This window comes from Vicia villosa, linkage group LG2 (assembly GCF_029867415.1).
Source record: "Vicia villosa cultivar HV-30 ecotype Madison, WI linkage group LG2, Vvil1.0, whole genome shotgun sequence".
Taxonomy (NCBI): Eukaryota; Viridiplantae; Streptophyta; class Magnoliopsida; order Fabales; family Fabaceae; genus Vicia; species Vicia villosa.
The window spans coordinates 31,296,621-31,319,962 of record NC_081181.1 but is presented as its reverse complement, the minus strand read 5'-3'; the positions used below and the strand labels follow the sequence as shown (position 1 = coordinate 31,319,962).

Below are 23,342 nucleotides of genomic sequence, written 5' to 3'. Positions count from 1 at the left end.
TTCTCAAAGAGTCACTTTGCGATTATGTTTCTTTCAAGACTAACTAAGGTTAGCAATTTGTTTGGTCCGCCTTCAACAATATTCAACACCCTTTTGCTCTGCCACAGAATGCAAATTTTGATGGTACTTTTGGGTATTCAATCCACTCGCACCTCAAATGTCCGAAATCCAAGATGTTTGTACATTCAGGTTCAAGAAGATTGAATAGGGGCAGCTGTTGCACCCCAAAATTTGCCCACATATTTATTCCTGACTGGCTTAAAGTTTCTCATTCATCCGCATTTTTTCATTAGGTCATCAGCATATCATACATTCATTAAACTATCATGGATTCAAGAGATCAGTATACGTAATATCAATTAAGGGTTCATCATGATCAAAAGGCGTTTGCTTGTCATTTTATGCAAGTGAATCGGAAAATTTAAGTGAGATTGGACTCTTTATGGTGAATTATTCATGTCAAGATGTTCCTCTATGCATCAAAGTTCTCAAAATATTTTGGTTGCATGAAGCGCAAATTACTTATGGTTTGGGAATTAAAGACAAATGTTCATTAATTTAAATATTGGATTTGAGACATTTATGGTGGTACAAAGTTGTGGCTCGTGACTTCTCTCTTGGTATCGAGGATTTCAAGCCCACTTTTGAGCAATATTCAATATTGACCCGAGAGGTTACATGTGCATAGTTTTTGTTCAAGTCAAAGATGTTGAAAGAGAGTTAAAACTCATGTTTATGTTGATAAAGGAGGAACACTATGTTAAAGAAATTTTTCACCATAATTCTAAGTCACAAGGAGATCTCATGTTACATGTTACAGTTTAACAAATTTGAGTTAAAGCTACATCCCACTTCACTGGTTACATGATCCATCTCTAATATATTCATTTCAAAGTCGGAGAAGAAAATGATACAAATTGCCGTCCAAAACTTATGCTAACTCGCTTCTAAATCTTCAAAAATCACATCAACAGCTCCATAATCTCCTTAATTCATCTACAGATCCAACCTTAACACCAGTTCTGCGTCATAGCTCAAGTTATCATACAATCCAAAAGGGAATCCAACGGCGGAAGCATCTAAATCAGCCTGCAAATATACATTAATTATGAGGTATCAGCACCACAGTCCAACAATTTAACACCTCAAGTTCAGAATACCAACACTCACTTCAAACTTACCTACACATCATGATAGTTCAATATTAAACCATGGTCATATAATCACATTCAAGGCTCAGCATATATATATATACACAAGCTATTTCAAATAAGAAAACCTACTGGGCATACACTCAAGACAGGTTCCTATCACATGATTTATACTAGAAACAAATTATCATTGGAAAAGCATCATGAAGCAGCCCAAAACTCAGAGACAATCCATCCACATCAAAGTCAAGAAGGCAAAGCTCCAAATTGTGTTACAAAGACAAAAGTTCAGGGAAAATATACAGTTTCAGTACAGAAATCTACTCCGAGTCAGCCCTGCATCAGAACGACATCAAACCCTGCATACAAAAAAAGAATAACAGCATATCCAATGTGTAGCCAGCTATCAACAAAAATAGAAGAGAGAAATTCCTTTTTTTTTAGCTAACAACCTGCATAGTTCAGAACCTTCCCACAAATAACTAACCTCCAACTTCCATATAACTAACTAACCTCTACAGACTTCTCATAACTCCCAGTTTTCATAACAACCTAGTACTAACTCATAACCAACTTTTCTAATCCCTTCTAACAAAACCATAACAGAATTTTCATCAATACCTAACTAACCAACCTATCATTTTGTAACTAACATTTTCCGTCTAACCGATTTGTAACAGAATTATCTCGCTAACCGATTCAGTTACTAAACTAACAGAATATAACAGAATGGAGAAACAGATGTAACAGATATAACAAACTGAAAAATCAGAGATGAACTAACCTCAAACCTCCTTCAACCTCTATATAATAGAGCTCCCTCTCCATTCAGCTTTTCTCGGGGATTCTCTCTTCATTCTTCTCCATCGATTCTCTTCCCTCATCATCTAGATTCATCATCTTCATCCTTCAATTCACAAAAAAACTCTGAAAAAGCTTAACAACAAAAGATAACAGAAAATCAGTTAAGGACCGGTAACAAACTTACCTTCATCTTTCGCTCTTCACTTCTTGAACCTGCTTCTCCCAATCTCCAATTCTCAGTCATAACCAAAAGCCTCTAACCGAAATCTCCTTCAAACCTCTTCAATCTCTCTTCATTCTTCTCCATCGATTCTCTTCCCTCATCATCTAGATTCATCATCTTCATCCTTCAATCTTCAACAAAAACCGTAACAGAATCGAGAAAACACCAAAGATTTTCAATCTTCCTTCAATCTCTGCAAAGAATCAGAACTCTGCATAAGACAAAATTTGCAGCGATCAATTTCTTCATCCTCGCAGCTTCAATCATGTTCATCATCAATCATCATCGCAAACAGAGCAGCAACGTCACCACGTGTACGAAAGTGAAAAGAGAAGGATTCGAATCGGAAAAATGAATTAACGAACACGAAGGCATACCTGAGCAAATTCCTTCAATTTTCTCATCATCAAGTTGCCGAAGTTGTATCGGAAAATCTCCGGTTGAGAGTATGAAGCGGAGAGAGGATAGATGAGGTCGATATTGTCTGTTCATGGTGGTGGAAGAAGAAGAGAAGCCCGCCGGAGAAGGAGCCTTTCCCGACGCCGCCGTTCGCTGCTTTGTCACGAAGGAGAAGAGGAACGCAGAAGTTCAATCATCACATCTTGGTAACCCTAGGCCCTCTTTTTATTTTATTTCAATTGATAGTAATTAAATCTGGTTTTAACTGATTGAATAGTATAAAGTCTGAATTAATGTAGATTAACGTGAGATTATGAGGATTAATTGCAATTAATTGGGTGATAATTAGAACGTTACTGCAGAAAATATGATAGAACTAATTGGAACAAATTCTGAATTTGGACCAACATTTGGGCCACGATTTATTGTTAATTCACCCCCCATAGGCCCATCACCACCATTTTTGACACATAAAAATCTGAATAAGACAAAGCACTGGGCCTGCACAAATTCGTTGCTATTTCCACCCCCTGTATTTGGGCCCAAGCGCTACTTTCAACTAACTTCAGTTCATTGCTTTTACTAACACACCCCTCCTGCTAGGCAGATTTAAGTTTTTGTTTTACCTCTAATTTTTGACTCATAAACCAGTTTTAATTCAAATAAAAAATGAACAAAAATATGTTTTATATAGAATCACATGTGTAAATAATTGTAGTATTTTTTCTAGATTTTTAGAAATTGCTTTCCTATTTTTAATAAATCATTTCTTTCAACATGTTCATTGTGTCTTTAAGTTTGATCGGTTTTGCAAATTAATTTTGTTTAATACCTTAGGAGTAGAATTTGATTGCCATTTTTTGTGTGATATCAGTAGACTCATATACCATATTGTGTGAAAAAAAATAAAAGTTTAATTCTATGTTTTGGTTAGGTTTTCACTAGGTTCTCTATACCCGATTTATGTGCGTTCCTAAACGGATAACCACGCGAATTTGACCTATAATTTGCTTTGCCTTTATGCAATTGACTTAGTTTCTTTTGGTACATATAAGTAGGGATGTTTAGAGGTCCTAAGACCTGGAGTTGAATTTTTCAAGTCATGTTTTCTTATTTTACTCGATTTTTCTTTTTCACTTGTAAATAACTCACCTTTGGTTAACGATCGCACCATAATTTGTCCGAATGACCTATAATTTTGTGTGAAACTTCTTGACTTGTTTTGTGATTGCTTAGACACCTTTTAGAGGTCATTAGCTACTGACTTCCATCATTTGATTGCGTTCTTCTAACTTCACTCCTAATTTGAATTCTATTAACTAGTTTTGACCTAGTTTTGTATAGTTTTGTTAGAACTTTGTTTGTTTCAAGTTAATTGACTAACATAGATTGGTACAAGGTCTTGGACCTATAAATGAACTAATTGCTACTGACCTTAAGCTTTGTTCATGTTTTCATTCGCTTTTTGTTTCGATTAATGGATGTTTGTTCGCTAATTGTTAAGTGACGATTTATGCGATACTTTGGTAACTCTTTGTGAATATTTTCGTGTAGTGCCATATGGCTTTTGTGTTTGATTTAGGACATTTATTTCCTTGATTTGCTACTGCCCTAGGGCTCTCTTCTCATCTTGTTGGAGTTGTAACTCCATTCTTTTGCCATGTTCCCTTAGACTCTTCCTTCTTTGTTAAGAGGAATTGAGATAGGTTAGGATAGTTATCCTTGACCTTAGGGCCATTAGACTTAGATTAGAATAACTTAGATTAGAGAATAGGTTAGTTCCCTTTTGTTCATTCTTTTTCTTTTCAACTTTAAAACATTAATAAATAAAGAGGCGAATCACATTAATAAAGTGATAGAGAAATGAGTGGGATTCATTCCCTAATCTGTTTCTCAATCACTTAGTGGCATAGAAATGAGTGGGATTCATTCCCTAATCTGTTTCTCGGTCACTACTTAATGGGAGAGAAATGAGTGGGATTCATTCCCTAATCTGTTTCTCAAACATTAATTAATGAGATAGAAATGAGTGGGATTCATTCCCTAATCTGTTTCTTGAACATTATATAATGGGATAGAAGTGAGTGGGATTCATTCCCTAATCTGCTTCTCGATCATTATACATTTTTATGTGATTCTAATCGCAAAGTAAATTCCCTTAAAAAATACCCAACCAAAAACATTTAAAACACTTAATAAAGGCTCGAATTAAAACAAAGTGACGAAGTGGTGCGAAACCTTGTATTGGGTTTTGTTCACCATGTAGTTACATAAAAAACACAAACCCAAGTTCATTCTTTTGCCTTGTTAGGCGCTTAAGAACAAGTTAAGTCCTTTCCAAAATTAGGCGTATAAGTCTCCAAAGGTCGAGCATCGTGGATTGTGACCTTAACCGCTGTTCAACTAAAAAACACAAAACAAATGGAAACTATGGAGCCGAACTACGGTCGTTCTGATTCCTGAAAAGGATACGTAGGCATTGGGTCGCGGGGCCTAAGCGAACACACTTGTAAATAATTCCTTCTTTTCCCCGTATTTCTTTTGCATGCATTCGCATATAGACATAGACATAGATACACCCTTTAGATAGAAACAAACATAGGTGGATACCATCGAGTACGATGGGCGTGAGGGGTGCTAACACCTTCCCCTCGCGTAACCGACTCCCGTGCCCTGTTCTCTGGTCGAAAGACCTTGTCCTTGTTTCGAGTTAGGTTTTCTGATATTCCTTTCCCGCGATGGGATAAATATATTAGTGGCGACTCTGATTCCATTTTTCGCGGTAGCGACACCACCAAGGGAGTTTCTCTTGCACAGGAGGTGGTGACCTTGGTTGAACCAACTTCTTATGAATTAGAGCAGGATACAGTTCAGTGTACGTCATAGGGATAGGATCAATATTAACCCGAGGATACGGATTTCGCCTTGCTGGTTGTTGATTAACAGGAGCTACAGGCACTGAATTCACGACAGGAGTTACTGACGCCACTTGTTGAGATTGATTTCTGAATCGACTATTCCTCCCATGAGAAACAGCATTAGCATCTGATTCTTTCTTCTTCTGGAGTGAAGAACCATACGTCTTCGCACCACCAGATGAATTTTCATTTCGAACCAAACGACCTTCTCGCACAGCTTCTTCCAATCTGACACCCATACCCACCATTTCGGTGAAGTCTACAGGAGCACTTGCACTCATCTTTTCATAGTAAATCTGACCAAGAGTCTTCAGAAAAATCTTAGTCATCTCTTTTTCTTCCAACGGAGGAATCACTTGGGCGACAACCTCACGCCCATCTCTGAGCATACTCCTTGAAGGATTCTTTCTCTTTCTGCATCATAGCTTGCAATTGATCCCTATCGGGAGCCATGTCCACATTAAACTTGTATTGTTTCACGAACGCCTCAGCTAAGTCATTGAAAGTGCGAATATGGGTGCTATCAAGGCCCATATACCACTTAGAAGCAGCTCCAGTCAAACTGTCTTGGAAATAGTGAATCAACAGACGTTGATCATCAGTGTGAGTAGACATCTTTCTCACATACATCACCAGGTGTGCCTGAGGACAGAAATTTCCCTTATACTTCTCAAATTCAGGTAGTTTGAACTTAGCAGGTACTTTCACATTGGGAACAAGGCAAAGATCATGCACATTCTTTCCAAACAGTTCTTTCCCACGCAAGGCTTTCATCTCTTTCTGCAATTCTTCAAACTGATCTTGGAAACCATCCATTCTGTCATGAATTTCACTTGGAGCAGCATCATAAATGGGCTCTGGGACAAAAGGACCAGTATGAACAATAGGAGATGTGTTGACCATAACAGGAGTCAACGGACGAGTCATCTCAGGAACAGACAAATAACCTTCAGACATACCCCAGGGATATCCATTAGGCATACGTTGCTGAGCAGCACCAACAGGAATAGCAGGAATAGTTGTAGCAGCAATTTTAGAAATCACAGTGGTCTGACCCTGAGCTTGGGCATTGGGAGGAGGAACTTGATTCTGATTCTGATTCTGAGCAGCCATCAATGTCTCAACTAGAGCAGTGAGACGATCCACACCAGATCTCAAAGTAACAACCTCTTCACGTAGCTCACGATTTTCTTGTTCAAGACCTTCCATCTTCTTCTTGCAGTTAGCTCGAGTGTTATACCGGTGAGACAGCTTGATTCTGTATGAAGAACACTGAATAAGACCTCGGGAATACTCTCGGAAGTAAGACCAGAAATGCATAATGATGCATGAAATGCAATGCAAATGATTTTTATTTTTGGTTTTCAAGGAACTTTTAAGACATTAATTGTAAACATTAGCAAAAAACATCATAAAACATAACAATATTCTTTCATTAGTAATGGAAAAGCATACAAAAGGATTCAAAGATCCAAAATTACAAAACAAAGGAAAAGCTAAAAACTAGAAGGGAACACTTCTGACGAAGATCCATCTCCTCTCTGCAGCTTCCTACGGAGCTTCTCCAATTCATCTTCATAAAAGGCCTTCAAATTAGCATTCTCGACTATCAGCTTATCAGCAACCTCTTTCCATGCCACTGAATCTTCTTGTTGTCTCTTTCGCTTTTCACCATGTTGTTGAAGTAACTCTTCTTGATGACGAATCTGATCATCCTTTTCCATCAACCAACCATCTTGGATATCAAGCATTTCATCCTTTTCTTTCAAGTGTATCCTTAACTCTTTGTTTTCAAACTCCAAAGCATCTCTTTCCGCTCTCAACTTAGCCACGAGCTCTAGATGTTCTTCACTACTTTCAACAGGAGTAGTGGAAGACAATGGTGGAATAACGAGTAGAGAAGGCTCCTCAAGCAAATAAGGCATCTGAAAAGTATGAGCTCTAGCTTGAACCCAATCAGTGTAGTCTTTGAGAGCAACACATTGTTTCGTTCCCAAATGTCTCTTCCTATCAACATGGTGCCAAGCACGCACAAACCGATTTCTCATATCCGAATTTCCATCTTGATTAAGATAAAAGATTCCTGACACAAGAATATTAGCGGGTCTCTCCTTCATGGGATAGCGAAATTGACGCCTTGCAAGAATGGGGTTGTAGGTAATTCCTCCTTGTATACCAAGAAGAGGTACATTAGGGAATTCTCCACAACTATCAATAATCTCACCAATGTCATAAGCAGGATTGTACCAATGGATATTCCCATTAGTAAGAGGCATGATCTTCTGAGACCATGAGAGACCATCAGGATTGTTCAAGAAACTCTTAGCTTGAGGTAAGTGCGAAATAAACCACTTATAGAGCAACGGAGTGCAACAGTTGATCAGTCCACCTTTCTTATCATTCCTATGGTGAATGGAATGATAAGTATCCCCAAGCAAAGTAGGAACGGGATTCCCAATCATGAAGATCCGAATAGCATTAACATCAACAAAGTTGTCAATGTTGGGAAAGAGTATCAAACCATAGATGAGCAAGGCCAGAAATGTCTCAAAAGCAATCATACTTCCTTTACTAGCCAACATAGAAGCCTTTCCAATCAAGAACTTAGAAGTCAACCCCCAAATTCCTCCTTTTTTAATCATGTTTGCTTTCACATCTGATATTTTCAAATGAAGAAGCTCTGCTATCTCATCAACCTGAGGCTCTTTCTCCAGACCACTAAACGGTATATCATTCGTAACTGGCAAACCAATCCAATAAGAATACTCCTCCAAAGTGGGCATAAGCTGATAATCGGGAAAGGTAAAACAATGATAAACCGGGTCATAAAATTGCACAAGAGTCTCAAGAATCCCTTTTTCCACTTTGGTCTTCAATATAGAGATCAATTTCCCATAACGGTTTTTGAAGTTGTCAAGATTAGGAGTCAAAGTTGCTAGCTCTTTCAATTCCTTTGCACTTGAATTCCGGAAAGTGTACTTCTTGATGCTTCTCTTTTGATCCATGGTACCTGTGATGTTTACAAAAAATGTCTCTAAGTTCCTTGAAAACCATTTGTGAATGTCATTTTTATGAATGCATGAATGCATGGTTTATGCATCAATCACAATCAAGAGCACACAAGATCACATCAGATCACACAAAATCACACAGTCCAGGCTCTTAGGTTCGACGTCACGAGCATGGAGCCATGGGTCTACCCATCCCACAAGGTGTGTTCTAGGGAATTTTGTACCTGCCAATCGGGTTCTACAAAGGTTCCCAGAGTTTTCAATCTTCTATCGGATATTACAGGCACGCACAATTGCTCATGGGCGCCAATAATATGCCTAAAAAGACCTCGTCTGAGCGTAGTATCGCATGACAACAAGCTCAAATTGGTACTTGATCTTGTTTCTGCACTACATCCTAAAAAGGCTTAGAATGGTTAAAAAGGTTCTAGGCCATTCAGCTTCTACGGACACTCACTATTGAAAGTAATAGCGTTATCACGATGGTTCGTAACAACCTCTACTACCTTCCATGAGGCCTCCACTGATTGGGGTTCCACCATATGACGCTCATGGTAAGGATTGCTCCTGACATGCGACTATTGGTCTTACCACCTCCTATCTCAAGTTACTCACCAAAGTTCGGGTTAGAACTTTATCTCATCACAGAGGAACCATCGAGCACCAAAACGAGAAAAAAGAAGATAAACAAACAAAGCACACAACAATATATACAAATAAAAAAACACAGATAAACAAAAATAGGCTTAACACAATTAAAAACTGGATCCCCAGTGAAGTCGCCATTTTTCTGTAGCGGGGAAAATCTGATATCGAAGCCATGGGATTGACTCGAATCAATATTCCGTTTGAAATCGCCACCGCGCTTTATTTTTTCAAAGGAAAAGGGAAAAGAACGAAAAACCCCAAAGTTTTGTTTTTAAAACAAGAAAGAGATCTCAGGTACGGGTGTTGATTATATAAGGGGAAGGTTTAAAGCACCCCTCATATCTGTGGTATTCCACAGGAACCTTTTTGAAAATCTGTGTGTGTGTGTGCTAAAAAAAGGGTTTGTTTTATTTTTAAAATAAGCTCGGCAAAGCGTTAAGCTTCGGGCCTACATACCTCCTCGGTGCAATGGAGAAGTCAGAGCTAATGTAGTTCCGCTTTTTTGGGAAAACATTTTTAAAAACGAATAAACACTTTATCGTCGTCGGAGAGAAATACTCAGCCATTGATCTTGAGCATGAGAACAAACGAGTTCTTTGCATCGCTAATGAAAGAAGGGCTCCAACTCGGATGAAATCGACGAGTATGCCACTAGCTCTCTCACGCGGAAAAGATCTCAATATATCAATCAATTTCAAAATCGTGGGGTATAACCACTCGTTTCGACAATTAACGGTGTCTAAACTTTGAAGAAAAAGGCCACTAAGGGCAAAAGATTTTTTTTAAAGAAAGAGGTTTTGAAAAGATTGCAAACATAAGAATGTTTTGGAAAAAGGGAGAAGATTTTGAAAATTAAAGAAGGGGAGGAGATGAAGAGGCTATCCTATTGCGTAAAATAAAAGCTAAGGAAAGAAACGGTCTAACCGAAATAAGAAGCCAATACTTGACATTGTGAGTCAAGGTAGATTTCCTTTCCTTTGGAATATCAATACCAACACATTAACACTTGGGGGATCCAGATGAACTTATTGTCTTAGCACCACTTTTGCATTAAGCACATTAAAATTCTGACAAAAATCGGGTAGAGTAACGTCTGTTTTCGGGTAAAATCCTTATCTTAATGCCTTGGAATTAACCATCAAGGGCTTTCAAGGAAATACCTGCACATACAAACAGACAACAATCCAATGCCAGACAGACAGAATAACGGCAGAGTAATAACAGAATAAGAGTCCAGAGGCACAAAGTCCACAAGTCCGAATCTCCAAAATGCTAGGGATAGTAACCAATAGTCCAAAGAGAGCCTTATGTGTTTTTTAGATTTTGGTTGTTTATTAGTGTTTTAGCATAAAAGTAAAGTATGGTCCAAGTGGACAAAAGAAAAATAGCGGAAGCATAAACATATGTCCAAGTGGACAAAGGGAAAATAGCGGAATTATAAACGTCCAAATGGACAAAGAGAAAATGGCGGAATGTAAATATGATGAAATGATAAAATAAAGCGATAAAGCGAGAAATATAAAGAGCGGTATAATAAATGGCGGAAATTAAAGTTAGTTGTTATATGTTAAAGATAACCATCTTGAAACTTGTCAAGTATGTTATCAAAGTTAGTAATGAAGATCGATGGTGAGTGAATGATGTACTCGGATTTAAATTCAATGGAGGTTTATCAGAAGCTTGATAAAAATCATAGCGACTACACGATAAATACCTCCACAAGTCTTAAATCACCGCATACAATTCTCTTCCATATTTGATCTTTTATCGAGTCGGGACAAATGTAGGAGAATTCTCCATGTATCAAGATCATCAATCAAAAGAAATAAGAAGGAGAAGAAGAAATGATCTAGCCTTTATCAAGAATCCATAGAATTCTCAAGATATCAAGACTTTCATCGATCAAGAGAAAATAAGATGAAAAAAGATAAGAATGAAAACAAATTGATCTAGTATTTATCAAGAATCCATAGAATTCTCAAGATATGAAGACTTTCATCGATCAAAAGGAAATAAGATGAAAAGATAAGAATGAAAACAAATTGATCTAGTCTTCATCAAGAATCCATAGAATTCTCAAGATATTAAGACTTTCATCGATCAAAAGAAAGTAAGATGAAAAGATAAGAAATGAAAACAAATTGATCTAGTCTTCATCAAGAATCCATAGAATTCTCAAGATATTAAGACTTTCATCGATCAAAAGAAAAATAAGATGAAAATAAGGATGAAAACACAAAAGATAATCAACTCACACTATCATTAATATCATTCATCCATTTTGGTGGATTAGGTCATTTCAAACCTATCAACACCCTAGATCCAATGATATTAATGAAGTGTAGGAAGAAGGAAGCCAAAACAAGCACAAAAAAGGCAAAAAACCACATTCTGCCTGCTAGAAATCGATTTCATGCAGGGGGAAATCGATTTCCATAGTGCAGTTTTCAAAAAAAACAAGTTACGTTCAGCAGGAAATCGATTTCATCCTTAAGGAAATCGATTTCTTCAGTGTAAATTTCAGCAAAAACAGCATTTAAAGGCATGAAACTTGATTTGAACAAATATACAAACACCTTATGATCACACATCAACTTGAGCATGAATTTTCCATCAAATTACTACCAATTAGCACCAATATAGCATCAAAGATGCATCACACACAAGCACAAAGGAATCACATTATGATAGATGAAAAAAGATGATGAAAATTACCAAATCTTGAACAAAACTTAGATCTACTTCAAGAATCACCAACACAAATCTTGATCTCTCAACAATTGAAGAAAAAAGAGTGAAATGGATGGTGGCTTAGCTCAAAATTTGTGAGGTTCAAGATGTGACTCACAAATTTTATGAAGGAAAAAGAGCTTTGGTGAATTTTGGTAAGGATGAGGAGAGAAATTGCAAGGGATTTGTTGGCTCTCAAAGCTTGAGAAATGAGAGAGTAGTGGGCTCTATTTATAGGATGAGATCAAGAGTAGTGGTAGTTTGGTCTTTTTGCATTTGGTAATTAACTTGTATTTAATTGGTGATTAAAGTGGCATTTAAATGGTAAAAAGTGGTAAAATGAGGTTAAAATGGAATTAATGAAGGGAATTATTTTGATGAGGTGGGAAATTGGTAAAATGACAAAAATGGTCAAAGAAAATAGGTGCCAAAATCAAATCAAGCTTCCCTCTCTATTTTTTTTTTGAATTTCGCTTGAAGGAAATCGATTTCCCCAGGAGTGAAATCGATTTCACTCTGTTCCAGAATAGAATTTGGCGCAAAATACACTAGGGAAATCGATTTACCCAGGAGGGAAATCGATTTCATGCTGTCCAGAATGTGATTTTGTTGAAGATTGCTGCAGGGAAATCGATTTACCCAGTAAGGAAATCGATTTCATCAGTCAAAAACTTGAAAAATGCCTTGTTTATTGCATGTCTTGGCTTGGTACCTACAAAACAAAAGCCTACAAAGAAACAAAGCAATGTTTTTGGTATTTGGGTTAGTATAATATGCATACAAGATAAACAATCATTGGTGCTTGATGGTCCCTCTTATTGATGAGGTGAGTGCAACACCATAAACAAAACTTCCAAGTGAAGCTCTTGATTAGTGATTGGGATATGAATGATATAGGATCTTAGGGTCAAAAATTGGGGTATGACACTAACCACGCAGTTTAATACGGGGAAGGGAAATTGTAACCAGCGGAGGAGAGGGGAATTGAAACCAGCGGGATAGAATAAATGGGTTTGAAACAAGTAATAATATAATTGAAGTTAGGGTTTAGGGTTACCGATACTCAACGCTATGGCAATTGACAAACCCTGAAAAGGCGGGAAAAATAAGAAGGAAAAATATAGTGAGTGCATTATCGGTTCGGAGGCAAACAAAGCTAACCCTAAAAAATAAAAGATAAAGAGATTAAAAATAAATAAATAAATAAACAATCACTTAGCTTTGAATTTGATCTGATATGGTCGGCGGGAAGCCTCGGGGTTAACCCTGAAAATGGCAAGGCAAAGGCAGAAGAAGGAGTGAGTGCAGAAAGAGTCCATTGAGTTTTGAGGACAAGCCCTAATAACAATTTTTATAAGGCAAACAAACATTTAAATGAAATAAAGTCGGAACTTAGCTTCGTAATAAGCGTGGCGCATAGTCGGAGAAAACCCTGTTGCTAACCCTGAAAAAATGCACAAAAGAAAATATTTAGTGTAGGCATGATCTTCGCAAACCCTGATGAGGGTACAAGTTAACCATGGTTAATAGAGTAAATAAAATTAATTTAATCAATTATTGGTATTCTACCTAATTAATTAAATCGGTAAAATAAAGTTTCGATTAAATTTTCTAATCTTGATAAGTATTTTTCAAACAATTAAAAGAAAAACTTGATAATTAATTAAACAATTGAATTAATTTAAACATTTAATCAATAAAAAGTATTACTAAAAATAAAAAATAAAAAAAATTATTTTTGATATTCTTTAAAAAAAAGGAAAACTTTAGAAAAAGTTTTAATCAACAAGATTTACTAAAAATAATTATAACATAACAACAAATAAATAATATAGAATAAAATGGTATTTGAATAAATAAAAATAGAAAAAAATTAGGAAACTTAGCGTATAATCCTGTGCAGCGCAAGTATGAAGTGCATGATGGACTGGCGTGTTCTGGGACGTTAGATTGTGCTTTAGCCTGGATCTGAAGGTTACTAAATGATGACACACCCAAGGCGCTTCCAGGCTACACGCATAGAATCTGGCAATCGTTAATTCATCAAAAGATATATAAGAGAGCGGGGATCGAAACCGCGCGCTTTCCCTCACCAGTGACATCTCCAGCAAGCTCGTCTACATGTCCAACGCGTTAAGCTCACGCTTTCAACGTTTAATATATAAAAATAAACATGAATTAAAAGGAAAAGGGCGCGTGATTCAAATGGTCCAATGGTCTTACGCCACGTCTTCTTCTTCCTCACAGGACCTGCAAATCGTTTCTTTGCCTTGCTACGAATTAGCTACGGTTAGGTTCGTGGCCAATTCACCTGTAACCATCAAAATTGCATACAAGCCAAAAAAATTGATCGCGAATAGGGGGATGTATTCGTCCAACAATCTCTAACACGATGGGACATACGGTTTCACCCAATTTTGCCTAATTTTAGAGTCCCTAATTCGAATCTTAGAAACCCTAACTATGGCAACACGCAAAACCTGCATCCAAACTTTATCAAACTATCCAGAAATCACATAGACACTCATGTAAACATGAATACATAATCAAAATACGATGAACATGCACAAATTTCCGGAATCGAAACCAAAAATAAAATTGCAAACCGTGACTGAAGGGGCCGAGTTTCTGCGTATTGTGTTGATCTGTGAGGATTGGTTTACGATTAGAAGGCTTTGAGGAACGTGTTATGATGCTTTGTTTGCCTTGAATCGACCTCTATCTTGGAAACCGATTTTGACTTGTTCTTGAGTTTTTTGAAGTTTGTATAGATTCCTCTTGACTGCAATCCTCTTTTTTTGTATTTGGAGAAGCTGCATACTTATAATAGAATGATTTAGGGTAATAATCTTGAAAGAAATCATATTGAATCACCTATTCTCATGATAAATCTTTGATTGGAAAATTTGTATGGAAACTTCTAATTTTGCATCAAATCTCAATCTTTTTCAACCAAACCATGTGAGCACGAATTTTGCTTACAAATATGGCCCTTAGATGATTATAATTGATTGAGAATCAAAGGCAAATCAAATCTTTTGAATTTTCTTTCAATTATTTGATTTAAATTTCATTTTAAATGAATAAAAATTCAAATAAAAATGAAATAAAATCAAATGGGCGTGGGAATGGATTTGGAGATTATTAGTAACCCTAGAAACAAGTTTGGATCAAAAGATTGGGCCTATTCGCAATAAAATCCATTTTTAGCCATTTTTGTTTCACATTTTTCGCCCAAAATTGTCCAACTTTGACAAGGCATATCTCCCTCAATTTTTAAGATATGGAGGAGTTCTAGGACTTTTTGGAAACCTCAAGATGTCTTCTACAAGCCACTTTGGAAACTTTTTTCCGTTTGAAGAAACTATCTTGATGATATGGCTCCTGACAAAAATTTGCTTTTTGCGAGCTTCTAGAAGGCCCTGTAATGTTTTGAGTCATATCTCTCAAATGAAGCATTTTTAGACTTGGCATGTGAGAGACAAAGTTGTATAGAATTCAATTTCCTTCAAATTGAGATTTGGATGGGAAATTTCTGATGTTCCGTGTGAGAGTTATGGCTGGTCAAAGTTCAGTTGACTTTCTCCTATACAAACCCTAATTTAGCAACTTTTGAATTGTTGATTTTTTATCTTTCCTTGATGAACCATGATCAATTCTTGATCAAATGGTGAATGATACTTCAATATGAGGATGTTGACAAAAAAATCAGTAGTTTTGACTGTACTTTGACCACAGTTGACTTTTAGGTCAAACCAGTCGACTGTTGATTTTCTGACCAATTGAGTGAACATCATAAACCATGTGAAATTTATTGGAGCCTTTGATTCAATCATTTTCTTCAGGAAACCACAAGCCCTAGTTCCTTGATCCTTTGTTTAGGAGGGATGTCTGTGATCTTTTAAACTTTGATATGAATTTGAATTAAGAGAAATGGGATGGGCAAATTTTGGGGTATGACACGGAGCATGTGGTGCGGACCAAGCGGGGCACAAAATGAAATGGCTTTTGTTTAGATACGGAATGTATTCGCCTTCTATGTTGAAAGATTGCATAGAATTTGCAAAGGGATGTCAGGAATGTCAAGAACATGCAGGTATTCAACATGCTCCTGCAAACGAGTTAAGTTCAATAATAAAACCATGGCCTTTTAGAGGTTGGGCATTAGATTTAATTGGAGAAATTCACCCCAAGTCGTCTAGAGGTCAAAGATATATTTTGGTAGGAATAGACTACTTCACAAAATGGGTCGAAGCGATACCACTGGCGAATGTAGATCAAGAGGATGTGATTGAGTTTATTCAAAAACACATTATATACAAATTCGGAATCCCAGAAAGTATAACCACAGATCAAGGATCAGTGTTCACTGGGCGAAAGATGCAAGATTTTGTAACACCCCACTTTCCCATATCGTAAATAAACAAGTTATAAACACATAAATAATCAGAGTAATACGAGTAGGATGTCACATCTTCTAAAATCAATTCATTAAAACATCATTTTAAGTTTATTATTCTCCATTAAAATGGAATATTCAATACTGCAGCGGAATTCAAACGACTTAATAATTCTCATGGCGCCACGGCCTCAACAATTAAATCACACCCACTAACAGGTGGTCCAACAATAATGTCAAAATCAAGATACGTAACAATTCAACAATTAACTGAAAAGAAAATCAAAACACAGCGTGTCCCAACATCCCCGTGTTACGTATCAGAGCGACTCCTAAGACTCGATCAGGTAACACTCGAGAAATCCAAGCACTACTCTGGTACCTGGTTATCTGTACTCCCGAAGAAGCACAGACACAGCAACAGAAGAGGGGTGAGAATTACATTCAATAAATATACGGTGAAATATCACATATTTAAGGAGTAGTATCTACACCACACATAAACACAATCACAACAGATTCTCACACCATCAACCACACAACAGCATCATTACATGACATTTACAAACAGTCAGATGAATGAAAATGTAACTATCGACTCTACATGCATGTGGTACCAACAGAGCATAAGCCCTCAACAGATGCCATTATATTGGAGGCAATAACAAGGCATAAGCCTTCAACAATGCCAATACAGGCCAACAACAGAGCATAAGCCCTCAACGACATATGTATGCAACATGAACATCCAGTCAACACAATTCAACAACACAAGGCTTCAGCCTTCAACTCATTGCCATTTAGGCTATCAACCAGCTCAACAACATGCAACTATAATTATATTATTCTTAGTCACATTCACGACAATCAACACAAGTTTAACACAAATCTTAGGTCCAAAGCATAACTCTTACAGTCTCTCTATGTTTACCTAAGTCTTACAGTTTTAAGTAACTCAGAAAGATATTCCTTTCACTCAAGGATCAGGAGAAAATCACAAAAATGGAAAATTCTACACACTAGCGTAACCATACGCGTACAGCTATCCCATACGCGTATGCCCCTTTCCCCATACGCGCCCATACGCGTATCACCAGGACCAGTTTTGCACTAAAAATTCTCCCATACGCGTATCACTCTTCCATACGCGTATAGCCTTTCTTTCATACGCGTACCATACGCTTTTCACCAGAAATTGTGTTGTATTGGGACAGGGCTGCGTATCATACGCGTATAGCCCTCTGGGTATGTCCCCCATACGCGTATGGCCTCAACCCATACGCGTATCATACGCAAATTGACAGAAAATTATCTGTCAAAGTCTGCACTCGCACCAGTTCGTCCTCACTCGTTTTCATCACTTCCAGTCTGCGATTTCAGGTCCAAAACATCATATTTTCACCTATTAACTCACTCCTTTCATCTAGATTCATTAACCTATTATACTACATCGATTTTAACATGATAATAACTCAATTATTACTCATAAAATTGGACGGTTTTACACTCAGATTTAGTTCTTTGATGAACACAGCAACAATTCAACCCACAACCAAAACCACATCATAATTCATCAATCTAACACAGAATTTCGTCCACAATCATACCATACGTATCAGTCATGAAAACATCACACAATTCAAATCAATTCACACATCAAAAGAGAAATTAGGCATACAAATTGTGAAACCTAAAGAGGGAAAGGAACCCTCACTACCCTCTCATGTTGTAATCACCATTTAGAGAACCCATTCTCCCCCCTTACCTTAGGATTGAGCTTTGATCCTTCAACAATGGTGGAAGTCTCTTTTCTCTCTTGCCCTAGCCTCTTTCTCTGTTTCTACGTTCTTCAAATATTTTGCCAAAAGAAAACTATTCCTCCTAATTTTCTTTATTTTATTAATCCTTCACTAATTCTGAATTTGCTAATGGGCTTACTACACACCCTCCCAATTACTAACCACTAGTTGACCCAATTAACTAATTAATTAATTTACTACTTATAAATAATTACTAAACTAATATAATAATAATTAAAATATCAGTTTAAGCACCAAACACACCAAACAAATACATAATAAAATAAATATCGAAAATCGGGGTGTTACAACTCTCCCCCACTTACGATATTTTCGTCCTCGAAAATCTTACCTCGTTCAAACAACTCGGGATAGGAGTCTCGCATCTTGCTCTCCATTTCCCACGTCATGCTCTCTCCGGTAGTCCCCGTCCATACCACTTTCACCAGCGGAATATCTTTACCTCTAAGGGACTTTATCTCGCGATCCGTGATCCGTATCGGCATCGTCTCTACTGTAAGATTCTCTCTTACTTGCACGTTATCCATAAGAATCACGTGAGATGGATCCGGAACATACTTCCGAAGCTGTGACACATGAAACACATCGTGCAGATTCGACAGGTTAGGCGGTAACGCCACCCTATAAGCAACAGTACCAACCCTCTCTGAAATCTGATAAGGGCCGATAAATCGTGGAGTCAGCTTCTTTGACTTCAGAGCACGACCAACACCAGTCACAGGCGTGACTCTTAGAAACACATGGTCACCTGATTCAAATTCTAACTCCTTCCTTCGTTTATCATGATAACTTTTCTGTCTACTCTGTGAAGCCTTCATCTTTTCCCGAATCATTTTTACCTTCTCTGTGGTTTCTCGTACAATTTCCGGTCCAAGTACTACGCCTTCGCCAGATTCGTGCCAACATAGCGGAGTCCTACACCTCCGACCATACAACGCTTCAAAGGGTGCCATCCCGATACTAGAATGATGACTGTTATTATAAGTAAACTCGATCAATGGAAGATGAGCGCTCCACGAGCCTCCTTGCTCGAGAACACACGCTCTCAACAGATCCTCTAGAGACTGAATAGTCCTTTCAGTTTGACCATCCGTCTGAGGATGATACGCCGAACTCAACCTCAACTTAGAACCCAACCTTTCTTGCAAGCTCTTCCAAAAATCAGAAGTGAATCTCGGATCTCTATCCGACACAATGCACAAGGGAATACCATGCAACTTCACAATCACTCGGATATAGATCTCAGCTAACTTTGCCACCGGATACGTGATGCTAATAGGTATGAAATGAGCTGATTTGGTAAGCCTATCAACGATCACCCATATTGAATCGTGTCCACTTGCAGTATTAGGCAACCCTGTTACAAAATCCATCGAAATGCTATCCCACTTCCATTCTGGAATTTCTAACGGTTGCATCAACCCTGCAGGCTTCTGGTGTTCAATCTTCGATTTTTGACAAGTTAAACAAGCATAAACAAACCGCGCCACATCTTCTTTCATCCTCGGCCACCAAAATATCTTCTTCAAGTCTTGATACATTTTAGTAGCTCCAGGGTGAATACTCAAGTTACTCCGATGACCTTCTTCTAAAATCATCCTTTTCATATCATTATCATCCGGGATACAGATTCGATTCCGCAATCTCAACACTCCTTGTGCGTCCACCTTAAAATCACTCTTCTCGGATTTGCCACAACCAACTATAATGTCCACCATTTTCACATCCAATTTCTGAGCCTCTTTGATACTGTTCAGAAAGTCATTGTCAATTTTGAGCATTCCCAACTTAACACTCTGCGGTGTCACTTCACAAATTAAGCTCATATCTCGGAATTGTTCGATCAATTCCAATTCTTTAACCATCATAGCGGACATGTGCAAGGTCTTCCTGCTTAAGGCATCAGCCACAACATTCGCCTTACCGGGGTGATAATTCAACCCGAAATCATAATCTTTCAGCAGTTCTAACCATCTTCGCTGTCTCATGTTCAGCTCCTTCTGGTCAAACAGGTATTTCAAACTCTTATGGTCACTATAGACTTCAAATCTAGAACCATAGAGATGATGTCTCCAAATTTTTAGTACGAAAACAACAGCAGCGAGTTCCAAATCATGTGTAGGGTAGTTCCGTTCATGAATTCTCAGTTGCCTCGACGCATAAGCAATTACCTTACCATTCTGCATAAGTACACCACCTAAACCCATCAAAGAAGCGTCGCAATAAACTATGAAAGGTTCTCCTGGGTTTGGTAATGTCAAAACCGGGGCTGTCGTCAATCTCTCCTTCAATTCTACAAAACTTTCTTCACATTGTGCATCCCATATGAACACTTTACCCTTACACGTCAACTTAGTTAATGGAAGTGCCAACTTAGAAAATCCTTCAATAAACCGTCTATAGTAACCGGCCAAGCCCAAGAAGCTTCTGATCTCGGTAGCTGACTTTGGAGTCTCCCATTGTAACACAGCATCTACCTTAGATGGGTCTACAGCAATGCCACCACCAGATATGACATGTCCCAGAAAACTGACTTTTTTCAACCAAAATTCACATTTGGACAACTTCGCATACAACTTCCTTTCTTTCAACACTTGCAATACCGTCCTCAAATGATCTGAATGCTCTGACTCTGATTTAGAATATATTAAGATGTCGTCTATGAACACCACGACGAACTGATCTAAATACTCATGGAAGATACGGTTCATATATTCCATAAATACTCCTGGCGCGTTCGTAACTCCAAATGGCATCACCGAATATTCATAATGTCCATATCTTGTTCTGAACGCTGTCTTCTGTACATCTTCATCTTTGACCTTAATCTGATGGTAACCCGACCTCAGATCGATCTTGCTAAAAACACTGGCACCTACCAATTGGTCCATCAAATCATCTATTCTCGGTAGCGGGTATTTGTTCTTAATGGTTACTTTATTCAGCTGTCGATAATCTATGCAAAGTCTCATGCTTCCATCCTTTTTCTTCACTAACAGCACCGGAGCTCCCCACGGCGATACACTTGGTCTGACAAACTTCTTCTCCAGTAAGTCTTCTAATTGCTTCTTCAATTCTGTCAACTCAGATGCGGACATCCTGTACGGTGCCATAGAAACAGGTTTGGTACCAGGTACAAGATCAATTGTGAACTCAATTCCTCTTTCTGGCGGCACATCAGGAATCTCATCGGGAAAAACTTCAGGGAATTCTCTTACCACCGGTAATTCATCGATGATGTTCTGATTCTTGATTGACAATGTTGCCATCAACGAGAACATCTCTACTTCTTCCTTCAACAATTGTCGTACCTGCTTTGACGACACTAAGCCAGCTTCTTCTTCTTCGGCAGTTGAAAATCTCACAGTCTTGTTATAACAATTGATGTGAGCATAGTTATATTCTAACCAGTTCATTCCCAAAATTACGTCTAGCCCGGCCAACGGTAAACATACTAAATCAACAGCAAATTCCCTGTCGAAGATCGACAACGGACATTTCAAACAAACAAGAGATGTAGTCACAGATCCTTTAGCTGGAACCTCAACTACCATCTCGCCATTCATCGAAGATAGTACAAGACCCAACTTTTCAACACATGCAGCAGCAATAAAACAATGAGTAGCACCGGTATCAATAATAGTAATTAAAGGCATACTATTGATGAAGCAAGTACCTCTAATGAGTCTGTCCTCAGTGCTTGTCTGAGTACCAGCCAAAGCGAACACCTTTCCACCAGTTTGTGCCTTCTTGGGTTTCTGACATTGACTTCCAATGTGTCCTTCTTCACCGCAATTAAAACAAACCACTTCTTTATGTCTGCATTCAGACATCATATGACCAGTCTTGCCACAACGGAAACACTTCTTAACGTCATCAGTGCAGTAAGTACTCTTATGACCAGCCTTCCCACACTTAAAACACACAATCGGAGCAGGAGCACCTCCCCCACTTGTTCTCTGGCCCGGGGCAGCTCTTTGTTTGCCCTTGCCAGCTGGAGTGTCATAAGGCTTGCCACGTTGCTGATTCTGCCTGCCTCTTCTATCACTGACAATCTTATAGTGAGCAGCATTATCTTCCTCAAAGATTCTGCAGCTGTCTACCAAGTTAGGAAAACGCGGATTTGTTGATATCCTATAGCCTTCTTGATCTCAGAGCGTAGCCCATTTTCAAACTTAACACATTTTGAAAACTCTGCGCCCTCTCCATCATAGTACGGATAAAATTTGGCCAATTCGGTGAACTTAGCAGCATAGTCAGTCACCGACATGTTCCCTTGTTTCAATTCATGGAACTCAATTTCCTTCTTACCACGGACGCTCTCCGGATAATACTTTCTCAGAAACTCCCTTCTGAACACATCCCAAGTGATCTCTTCACCTGTGGCTTCTAGTCTCTGACGTGTCGCTAGCCACCAGTCGTCAGCTTCGACCGCTAGCATATGTGTCCCATAACGAACTTTCTGTGCTTGAGTACAATCCATTACACGAAAGATCCTCTCGATCTCTTTCAACCACTCTAAGGCTCCATCAGGGTCATGCTTGCCTTTGAAGACCGGCGGGTTCTCTCTCTGGAAAGTAGCCAAACTGCGAGACCCAGCATCCTCACCAGCATTAGGGTGATGTTCCAGAACTTGAGCCACAGCCTCCAAAGCAGCAGCAATCGCAGCATCGTTTCTCCCAGCCATTTCAACTAAACACTGCAACAGAAACATAGTTAAATGACAAGTTTTAACCATACTCGATTTGTTAGCGACTCAACTACTTGGTCGGACGGACCGAACTGCTCTGATACCAATTGTAACACCCCACTTTCCCATATCGTAAATAAACAAGTTATAAACACATAAATAATCAGAGTAATACGAGTAGGATGTCACATCTTCTAAAATCAATTCATTAAAACATCATTTTAAGTTTATTATTCTCCATTAAAATGGAATATTCAATACTGCAGCGGAATTCAAACGACTTAATAATTCTCATGGCGCCACGGCCTCAACAATTAAATCACACCCACTAACAGGTGGTCCAACAATAATGTCAAAATCAAGATACGTAACAATTCAACAATTAACTGAAAAGAAAATCAAAACACAGCGTGTCCCAACATCCCCGTGTTACGTATCAGAGCGACTCCTAAGACTCGATCAGGTAACACTCGAGAAATCCAAGCACTACTCTGGTACCTGGTTATCTGTACTCCCGAAGAAGCACAGACACAGCAACAGAAGAGGGGT

At 38.2% G+C, this 23,342-nt stretch overlaps 1 protein-coding gene across 1 annotated transcript; it reads right to left on the bottom strand.

The window, feature by feature from the left end:
• Positions 1-996: 996 nt before the first annotated feature.
• LOC131648787 (uncharacterized) lies at positions 997-22,790 on the bottom strand. The gene is made up of 7 exons (XM_058918514.1): positions 22,267-22,790; positions 20,296-22,192; positions 19,572-20,103; positions 19,333-19,460; positions 18,435-19,197; positions 1,171-1,181; positions 997-1,089 (listed from the first exon to the last, which is right to left on the bottom strand). The coding sequence occupies exons 1-7, from the start codon at positions 22,788-22,790 to the stop codon at positions 997-999; spliced, it is 3,948 nt and encodes a 1,315-aa protein (XP_058774497.1).
• Between the last annotated feature and the right edge of the window lie 552 nt (positions 22,791-23,342).

What these genes read in the sequence shown, in the direction of transcription:
- LOC131648787 (XM_058918514.1), bottom strand. Translation starts at nt 22,790, where the DNA reads ATGGCTGGGAGAAACGATGCTGCGATTGCTGCTGCTTTGGAGGCTGTG. An exon ending in TGTGTTAAGTTTGAAAATGG is followed by an intron (nt 22,193 to 22,266) that starts GCTACGCTCTGA and finishes AGACAGCTGCAG; the next exon opens with AATCTTTGAGGAAGATAATG. An exon ending in GGCGCGGTTTGTTTATGCTT is followed by an intron (nt 19,461 to 19,571) that starts GTTTAACTTGTC and finishes ATTTTGTAACAG; the next exon opens with GGTTGCCTAATACTGCAAGT.